Here is a 10,821-nt window from a genome sequence, read left to right on the forward strand (position 1 = left end):
AGATTATTTAAGTGGCAGAATTGAAATAAATAACTATAACCACGGTACAGAATAGAACAGTGACAATCAGAATATGGGTCAATGGATCCATGACAAACAGGGGACCACAAAGTGATCAAACAGGGGCCCATGGTTATTTAAGTCCCCCAAGGCGTGAGACTCCCGTGGTGGTACTTACACAACATAATTGTTTATTAGGTTATAGTCAAATATTCTTTAAAATATACACAAACATATCCATGAGTTTCTTTAACCAAATAGGGTTCAGAAATTAAACCACGTAACTGAAATATTTATATAGTTTATAATAATTTATAAACATAACTTGTATAAAATAAATTATGGTGAGTCAAAACATACGTAGACTATATTGTGGTAACTCAAGACATATTTAAAACATATTATACTAGCTCAAGGTATAATATAACTCACCTTAAATTAATTTCTTATTCTTTCTTTCCACCACTCAAAGATCCCTCACCCGTGCCGTCCTCCTTTTCTACTTTCGTTTTCTTTTACTACTGCCCTTAACATGCCAATCCTCCCTATTTATAGGGAAGTAATCCGTGGGTAATAAGTTAAAGAAGGTTCCGAGTGTTGACGCGTGTAAATCTTGGCAGATTCACCCTTATCTATTTATTTATTAAACTTGTTGATTTTATCTTTTATGACTTACTTTGACCATTTACTATTCTAATCTCTTAGGACTTACTTTGACCGTTTACCATTCTAATCTCTTAGGACTTTGACCATTTTACTATTCTAAAGGTTATTACCTTCTTTGGTAATCCATGATGACTACTAAACTTATATATGACTATAAGTTAGGTTCACGTCTAAAAACCTGACTACCCAACTATAAAACATAAATTACCATTTGCTAAAATATTTAATGTGCGGTGTTTCACAATGTATTTCTTTAACAATAAAATTCCCAATTTCTTAATTTATGTATTTATTTATTATTATTTATTTATTTATTATTATTGTCATTACATGTACATATATATATATATATATATTGAGTTCTATTTATTGTAATATTAAATTTAAAACATTCGAGTGTCACATTTCTCCTCTCCTTAAAAGAAGTTTGTCCCCAAACTTGACGTACCTTGGTTTTTGAAGAGGTGTGGATATTTAGCTCACATTTGGCTTTCAGTTTCCCACGTTGCTTCTTCGACACGATAGTTTCTCCATAAGACCTTTACAAGGGGTATGATCTTATTTCGAAGGATCTGATCACGACGATCGAGAATCTGTACAGGTTGCTCTTCGTAAGAGAGATCTTCTTGAACTTCTAGATTCTCATGATCGACAACATGCTCTGGATCTCGAAGATATCGACGAAGCATCGAAACGTGAAACACATTATGGACATTGGACAGTTCAGGTGGGAGCGCAAGACGATATGCTACAGGACCAATCCTTTCGAGTATCTCGAATGGGCCGATGTGACGTGGTCTTAACTTCCCTCGCTTCCCAATTCGGATAACCTCTCTTGTTGGTGAGATCTTAAGGAATACATGATCTCCTATTTGAAATTCTAAGTCTCGTCTCCGTGTATCTGCATAGCTTTTCTGGCGGCTCTGGGCAGTGCGAATTCGTTGTTGGATGAGTTGGATTTTATCGCTCCTTATTTGCACGATCTCGGGGCCTAATAATTTTCTGTCTCCAACTTCCGTCCAACACAGAGGTGATCGACATCTTCTTCCATGCAGTGCCTCGTATGGTGCTATCCCAATCCTTGCATGGTAGCTATTATTATACGTGAACTCCACTAAAGATAGATGATCATCCCAGTTTCCTTTGAGGTCTAGCACACACAAACGTAACATATCTTCCAAGGTCTGGATCGTCCTTTCAGATTGCCCATCAGTTTGCGGGTGATAAGCCGTGCTAAACCTTAGAGTGGTTCCCAAAGCTTCTTGTAATTTGTTCCAGAAGTGAGACACGAAGCAGGGGTCTCTATCGGATACGATTGAAACTGGGGTGCCGTGCAAACGAATGATTTCCTTAATGTAGAGAGTGGCGAACTTAGAGAGGGAGTACATAATTTTAATTGGTAGAAAATGCGCCGACTTCGTCAATCGATCTACGATAACCTATATTACATCATTCTTCGAGATTGATTGCGGTAGCCCGACCACGAAATCCATAGTAATATGCTCCCATTTCCATTCGGGAACAGGGAGTGGTTGCAACATTCCTGCAGGTCTCTGATGCTCTGCTTTAACTTGTTGACAACGCAGGTATTTGGAGACATGGTTTGCTATGTCTTTCTTCATTCCTGTCCACTAGAAGTGTTCCTGCAGATCGTGATACATCTTCGTATTGCCAAGATGGATCGCAAACCTCGAGCTATGAGCTTCTGCCAATATCTTTTTCTTGAGTTCTGGAAGGTCGGGTGCACAAATTCGATTTCGAAATTGTAGCATCCCATTGCTTATCGTGAAGTTAGGATCAGGCGTGTTTTCTTGCTCCTCGTACTTTTTCTTCAAAAGTTTATCTTCACATTGACGGGCTCTAATTTCTTTAATCAACTCTGGTTCCACGATTATGTTGGTGAGCAACCCATGGATCTTGCGGGGAACGAGGGTACATGCCAAACTTTTAGTCATTTTTCGACTTAATGCGTCTGCTACTACGTTAGCTTTGCCGAGATGATGATGGATTTCTATATCGTAATCCTTCATAAATTCTAACCACCGTCGTTGCCTCATATTCAATTCTTTCTGTGTAAATAGATATTTGAGACTCTTGTGATCCGTGTAAATTTTGCAGGTTACTCCGTAGAGGTAATGACGCCAGATTTTGAGGGCAAAGATTGCTGCGGCTAATTCCAGATCATAGGTTGGGTAATTCTTCTCATGGGTCTTTAGTTGACGTGAGGCATATGCAATGACCTTCCCATTTTGCATAAGAACGCAACCCAAACCATTGTATGAGGCATCGCTATAAATTACGAACCCTTCTGCTTCCGCGGGGAGTGCTAGTATAGGAGCCGTCACGAGTCTATTCTTCAATTCTTGGAAGCAACGTTCCTGTTTGTCGGTCCATTCAAAAGGCGTGTTCTTTTGAGTTAACTAGGTCAAGGGTGAAGCTATCTTCGAAAAGTCTTGCATAAAGCGCCGGTAATAGCCGGCTAGGCCCAAGAAGCTTCGAATCTCTAATACGTTAGTACGTCGTGGCCAATCCACGATTGCTGCAACCTTTTGGGGATCAACTGAGATGCCATCTTTGTTAATGACGTGACCGAGAAAGTGTACACTGGTGATCCAGAATTTATATTTTTTCAACTTGGTATAAAGCTTGTGATCACGTAATGTCTGTAGAACTTTTCGCAAGTGGTGTTCATGATCTTCTGGCGATTTGGAATATATGAGAATGTCGTCAATGAAGACAATGACGAACTCGTCAAGATAGGGTTTGAACACTCAATTCATGAGGTCCATAAAGGCCGCTGGAGCATTGGTGACGTCAAATGGCATGATGAGGAACTCGTAGTGCCTATAACGGGTTCTAAAGGCAGTCTTTTCGATGTTTTCCGTTTTGACTTTTAGTTGATGGTAACTAGAACGCAAGTCAAGTTTTGAGAATACTTGGGCGCCTTGCAGTTGATCAAACAAGTCATCAATTCGTGGCAGGGGGTACCGATTTTTTATGGTGACTTTATTTAGCTCTCGATAGTCGATGCATAACCTCATTGTACCATCTTTTTTCTTTACGAACAGTACCGGAGCTCCCCATGGTGAGGTACTTGGTCGGATGAAGCCTTTGTTCAGTAGTTCTTGGAGTTGAGTTTTTAGTTCTTTCAATTCTGCCATAGACATGCGGTAAGGGGTCTTTGAGATTGGTTGTGTACCAGGTTGGGTTTCAATGGTGAACTCGATTTCCCGATCAACTAGGGTGCCAGGCAGGTCTTCAGGAAATATATTCGGAAATTCTCGAACCACAGGGATTGCATCAAGTGTAGGGGTCTCTTGTTGAGTATCAATCACATAACAGATACAGCCACAACAACCCTTTCTTAGCAGTCGTTGGGCTGTCATGAAGGATATAATACATAGAGGGGGAGAGGCTCCAGTTCCTTTAAAGACAAGCTCGAGTTGGTTTGGCGACCTGAGGAAGACCTTTTTGGCTTTACAATCAATAGAGGCACGGTTGGCAGCTAACCAATCCATTCCTAAGATTATATCAAAGGTACTAATGCAAAGGGGTATCAAGTCTACGTGTAAGGTTTCCCCTTTTAAGGATACAGTACAAGATTTGTATACATCAGTACTAAGGGCAGAGTTTCTAGAAGGAAAAGAGACGGATAGTACATGTCCTAAGGGTTCGGGTGTTGATGCCAACTTGGTAGCAAAGTGTGGTGTAACAAAAGAATGAATTGAACCAGAGTCAAAAAGGGCATGGGCTAAGTGACCACAAACAAAAAGTGTACTTGACACAACATTTTCAGTAACTTCTCGGTTTCCAAGCACTAGGGCAAAAGCTCTTCCTTGGCGTTTCTGGTCTTTCCTCACTCCTCCAGATGTTGCGAGTTTTTGAACTGGTGCAGAGGGGCTAGCTGTAGGACTGGTAAGCTTTGGACAATCTCTCAGCAAGTGGCCAACTTGGCCATATCTAAAGTATGCTCCCGTATGTTGACGGCATTGTCCCCAATGAGTCCTTCCACAAGTAGTGCAAGCTAGAATGATGCCACTTCTGGGATTTGTAGGACCTTGATTGCTTGAACTGGTTGTGCCCGTATTTACTCTCTTGGAAGGTGCGACACCGGGTCTTCTGTTATCTCTTTCCCAAAATCGCTTCCTCTGGCTTGGTTCCCCGGAACGCAAGGTTTTAATCCCTTTTTCCGCAATGTATGCTCGATCTACCACCGCCGCATAGGTTGGTAGTTTCAAAACCTCTAGCCTATCCTTAATTTCAGGATCCAATCCTGCTTCGAATTTTCTGGCTTTTCGAGCTTCGGTGGGAATGACATATGTCACGAACCGAGCTAGTTGTGTGAACTTACTTTCATATTCGGCCACTGTTATGGTTCTTTGCCTTAGGTGTATGAATTCTGACGTTTTTTGTTCCCGTAGTGAATCTGGAAAGTACTTTTCATAGAATACTTTTAAAAATCTCGCCCAAGTCACAATATCTTCCTTCTCCAAGGTAAGAAGCCACCATTCTTGTGCATCGCCTTTGAAGGTGAAGGTGGCAAAAGTCACCTTCTGCCTTTCTGTGCAAGGTAGCGCGCGAAAGATTTTCTCCATGTCCCTGACCCAAGCCTCTGCTACTAGTGGGTTTGGACTACCGATAAACGTGGTGGGTTTCAGATCCTAAAATTGTTTAATCGTAGTCGGTTCTTCTCGTCTCTCTAATGTCCCATTGGTTATGCCGGTTTGCCAGGCCTGCAAAAAGTTGGTGACTGCTCTTCCCATGATTTGTTCCATTGGGATGGTACCGCTGGCTGATGATCCGGTTTCATTTCCTTCGTTGGCCATTACTACAAGGTAAAATGATATAAGCGTGACATCATATTGATACAATTTTGATACAACGTCATATTAGTTCTATTATCACCACATTCATATATAGCATATTAGTTTTACTATCACGTTAATATCACCACATTCATATATAACATATTAGTTTTACTATCACGTTAATATTACCACATTAATACCATATATATATACATCATTGTTACCATACATAGAGCGTTAGTCTGGCGGTCACAAATTAATATCTAATCCTACTAATACAAAAATATAAGGATTAAACTAATCATGGTCAGCTCACAAAAAGGGTCTTCTGATCAGACGTCTAGAATGGGCCGTTAGGCCACCAGGAGAACTGGCTCTGGAAAACTGGCCCATGAAATAACCCCGTAAACTCACTTTACATGACGGACTCAAACTCCCACCCATTATGCTCTACTCCAAAGCAGCTCCATACCATCTGGACTATGTAAATAGAAGCACCGTGATCATAACCCCAAAATTCCCGTCCAGTAATCCGTATCGATATCTCCAAGTATGATGCACCATCGGTAAAGTCCATAGCTGGGGTATAAGCAATGTGCTGTGGAGGAGGTGTCGTAGTGAGAATATGGCTACTAGGGCATGTCGGTCCCCTCCTCTCTGCAAAGCCTACGGGTAGAGGTGCGACCAGAAAATATGGCGGTTCTAGGTCCGGAGCAAGACCAACAACGTGGGTCGGTCCTGTGTACCTTTCACGAGTGCTACCTCGGCTAAGTCTCCAGAATAAGAGATCCTCATCGAGGTCAGCCTGTAAATAAACGGGTCTTCCCATGAGATGGTCAAGTGTTGGATGGGCTTGCCTGACAGGACTCTCTGAGTCACCCCAGCCCTCTAATTGGTTCGGGAGAAGATGAGCTTCTGGGGGCTCGTACCAGAATAACTTCATTAGGTTCGTCATTTCCTACAACACAAGAAAACTTAGCCTAAACATATATATAACACGGTTTATTTGCGTTAGACATAGCATATAATACCAAATAATGCAAGTTTAATATATATATTTATTTATTATTTTTTTATTTTAGCCCCTTTTTATTTTTTTATTTTTTTATTTTTCAATTTAAATAATGTGAAAATTATACAGAAAAAAATTTAAAAACTTATACTATATATATATATATATATATTTTATTTATTTATTTATTTATTTATTTATTTGTTATTATTATTTAAAAAAAAAACCATTGCTTTGATAACACTTTTGTCACGACCCAGACCCGGTACCCAAAAGCTCGGCATCGTAACAAGATAAAAATGAAATAATTTAAATAATTTTGTAGTCGTAGCGCAAGCAGAAAAATTAAATAAATTAAAATAAAATAATTGGGTACCAAATGCTTATTTAAAAGGAAACAATATAGTCATTTGAACTTTATTGTGTTACAAGAGTCCGATAAAAAAACAAAACAGATAGAAATCAAAAAGGAAATAAAAAAAAAACAACACAACGATTCTTTTCCCATCTTGATCCCGCTAAACCTCGTCATCTGAAAGGGGTAACAACTATAAGCACATAGCAGAGTGAGAAATATTATACTGCGAGTATTAAGGTACAAAATAGCCATAGATAGTTATTTAAACTAAAACATTAACATAATTTGAGTTGAATATACAGATTATTTAAGTGGCAGAACTGAAATAAATAACTATAACCACGGTACAGAATAGAACAGAATAGGGGTCACTAGAGTGACAATCAGAACATGGGTCAATAGATCCATGACAAACAAGGGACTACAAAGTGATCAAACAGGGGCCAATGGTTATTTAAGTCCCCCAAGGCGTGGGACTCGCGTAGTGATATTTACACAATATAATTGTTTATAAAGTTATAGTCAAATATTCTTTAAAATATATACAAACATATCCATGAGTTTCCTTTTAACCAAATAGGGTTCAGAAATTAAACCACGTAACTGAAATATTTATATAGTTTATAATAATTTATAAACATAACTTGTATAAAATAAATTATGGTGAGTCAAAACATACGTAGACTATATTATGGTAACTCAAGACATATTTAAAACATATTATACTAGCTTAAGGTATAATATAACTCACCTTAAATTAATTTCTTATTCTTTCTTTCCACCACTCAAAGATCCCTCACCCGTGCTGTCCTCCTTTTCTACTTTCGTTTTTTTTACTGCTGCCCTTAACATGCCAATCCTCCCTATTTATAGGGAAGTAATCCGTGGGTAATAAGTTAAAGAAGGTTCCGAGTGTTGACGCGTGTAAATCTTGGCAGATTCACCCTTATCTATTTATTTATTAAACTTGTTGATTTTATCTCTTATGACTTACTTTGACCATTTACTATTCTAATCTCTTAGGACTTACTTTGACCGTTTACTATTCTAATCTCTTAGGACTTACTTTGACCATTTTACTATTCTAAAGGTTATTACCTTCTTTGGTAATCCATGATGACTCCTAAAATTATATATGACTATAAGTTAGGTTCATGTCTAAAAACCTCATTATCCAACTATAAAACATCACTTACCACTTACTAAAATATTTAATGTGTGGTGTTTCACAATGTATTTCCTTAACAATAAAATTTCCAATTTCCTAAATTATGCATTTATTTATTATTATTTATTTATTTATTTATTATTGTCATTACATGTGTATATATATATATATATATATTTTAGTTCTATTTATTGTAATATTAAATTTAAAACATTCTGGTGTCACACTTGGGGTGCCCCTTGGTGCCCTCCCCAAGTTGCAAATTCAAGCCTTACAAGCCCACAAAAGTTTGCCCACCAAACCAATGTGGGACAAACCTTTAGTTCAAACCTTTAAGGAAACTTCACCGATATACCATTTCCATGAAGCTCTCTTGGGCTTCAATTTTTCATTCACCCGATAATGATTTTGAGCAACCAAATATACTACATAAATCACAACGCAGCATAGAACGCATTACCACTTAGACCCACCAACTTTGGCGTATGGGTCCTACCTAAAAATTAGACCAAAGATGAGGAAAAAACTGATTTTTCCAAAACCATTTCTAACAATCTCCCATATGAATGAAATTTGATGAAAACGGAAATGCAACAATATGCAGAATTAGTCAAAAGAGTATAAATCGAAAATAACTTACATCAGGATAGGTAGCTTTCGGCCTTGAACCTTCCCTAGTGATAACCTATCGGACTTACTAGTTAACCAATGGACGCGATGCCTTGAATTGTTCAGCCATTTGTGTAAGCCAAGACAATAGATTTCACACAAAATATCTTCTGACACATTGTTGTTCTCACAGTTGTGTTCATTTTGGCCTTGAACGCTCGTGGTTGTTTATGAGTGCTTTCTAGAGAATTTAGCCTCTTCATTCTCATATAACCGGCCCCAGTTCGACACTCATATAAGTGATTCTTATTGTGAGTATCTCTTATACTCGTCTTGATTTTTATGCCTAAATCAAGATATAAGTAATCATTAAAAGCAAAGCTTATCCTTAAACCCTACATACAACACATGTTGCAGATATCACTCTCATTATAGGAATGGGTAGGGAATTTTTAATCCCTTAGTGACTTCTGTCAAGCCACACCTAACTTAGTTGTTCCTTTGAACTTAGTTCTTGGGATCTCCAGTCATTTAAGTAGGGTTACCATTATGATGACTCTTATGTAATAGGCTTTAATCTCATCCTTTTTGATGAACTATACACTTACTCTTTAGTCAAACCTTTTGTTAACAGGTCCACAATATTCTCTTTAGATTTTATATAATCTATTGAGATTATTCCATTTGAGAGTAATTGCCTTACGGTATTATGTCGATGACGCATATGTCGTGACTTACCATTGTATATATGACTCGGTGCCCTGCCTATTAGAGATTGACTATAACAATAAATGCAAATAACTGGCACAGGTTCTGGCCACATTAGAATGTCTTCTAAAAAGTGACGAAGCCATTCTGCTTCTTCTCCTACTTTGTCTAGAGCAATGAACTCAGATTCCATTGTGGATCATGCGATATATATTTGTTTCATGGATTTTCAAGAAATAGCAGCGCCTCGTAGAGTAAAGACATATCCACTAGTAGATTTTGAATCTTTAGTAGCTAATATCCAATTTGCATCACAATAGCCTTCGAGTACTACTAGATATCGAGTAAGGTTCAAACCATGATCACAAGTAAACCTTAGATATCTAAGAACTCGAATAATTACTTTCCAATGGTCTTTTCCGGGGTTACTAATGTATCTACTGAATTTATTGACTGCATAAGTTATATCAGGACGAGTGCAATTCATTAGGTACATTAGAATTCCAATGATTTGGGAGTATTTTAACTGAGACACCGCATCACCTTTATTTTTTAATAAATAAAGACTGATGTCTACAGGTGTTCTTACTATGTTCATATCATCCTTGACATATTTACCAAGAATTTTCTCAATATAATAAGATTGAGATAATGTATATCCTTTAGATGTTTTAGTAATTTTCATTCCTAATATAACATCTGCGACTCTTATATCTTTCGTAGCAAATCTTTTGTTCAGCATTTGCTTAGTTAATTTGATCATATTTTGACTGCTTCTAATAATAAGCACGTCATCCACATAAAGATAAACGATGACATACCCTTTGTCAATGTTTTTAAAATAGATGCACTTGTCACATTCGTTTATCTTAAACCCATTAGTAAGCATAGCATAATCAAATTTTTCATGACATTGCTTAGGAGCTTGTTTTAATCCATGAAGGGATTTTACAAGCCGACAAACTTTCTTTTCTTACCTTGGCACTACAACTCCTTCGGGTTGCTCCATATAGATCTTTTCATCTAGATCACCGTTTAAAAAAGTTGTCTTAACATCTATTTGATGTATCTCTAAATTATACAACGTTGTTATAGCAATAAGCATGCGGATGGATGTTATTCTTGTCACAAAGGAATATGTGTCAAAATAGTCCAAACCTTCATTTTGTCTGTAGCCTTTTACTACAAGTCTTGCTTTGTACTTGTCTATTGAACCATTTGCTTTCATTTTTCTCTTGAATATCTATTTATATCCAAGAGGTTTAGAACTGGGTGAAAGATCCACTAATTCCCAAGAATAATTTTGCATAATGGATTCAATTTCATTATTAACAGCCTCTTTCCACAAAGGTGCTTCAAGACCTGTCATTGCTTTCTTAAAGCTTTGAGGTTCATTTTCTAACTGATATGTTAGAAAATCTGGACCAAAGGAATTCGATATTCTCGCTCTCTTACTTTGTCTTGGTTCATCATCAGTTAAATCCTGTTAGTC

At 37.6% G+C, this 10,821-nt stretch overlaps 1 protein-coding gene across 1 annotated transcript; it reads right to left on the minus strand.

Annotated features, from left to right (window-relative positions):
• Positions 1 to 3,437: 3,437 nt before the first annotated feature.
• Positions 3,438 to 5,261, minus strand: LOC145821286 (uncharacterized). The gene has a single exon (XM_082917782.1). The coding sequence runs from the start codon at positions 5,259 to 5,261 to the stop codon at positions 3,438 to 3,440; it is 1,824 nt and encodes a 607-aa protein (XP_082773908.1).
• Positions 5,262 to 10,821: the final 5,560 nt, after the last annotated feature.

This window comes from Camellia sinensis, chromosome 1, assembly GCF_055761805.1.
Source record: "Camellia sinensis isolate YWXY chromosome 1, ASM5576180v1, whole genome shotgun sequence".
Lineage (NCBI taxonomy): Eukaryota > Viridiplantae > Streptophyta > Magnoliopsida > Ericales > Theaceae > Camellia > Camellia sinensis.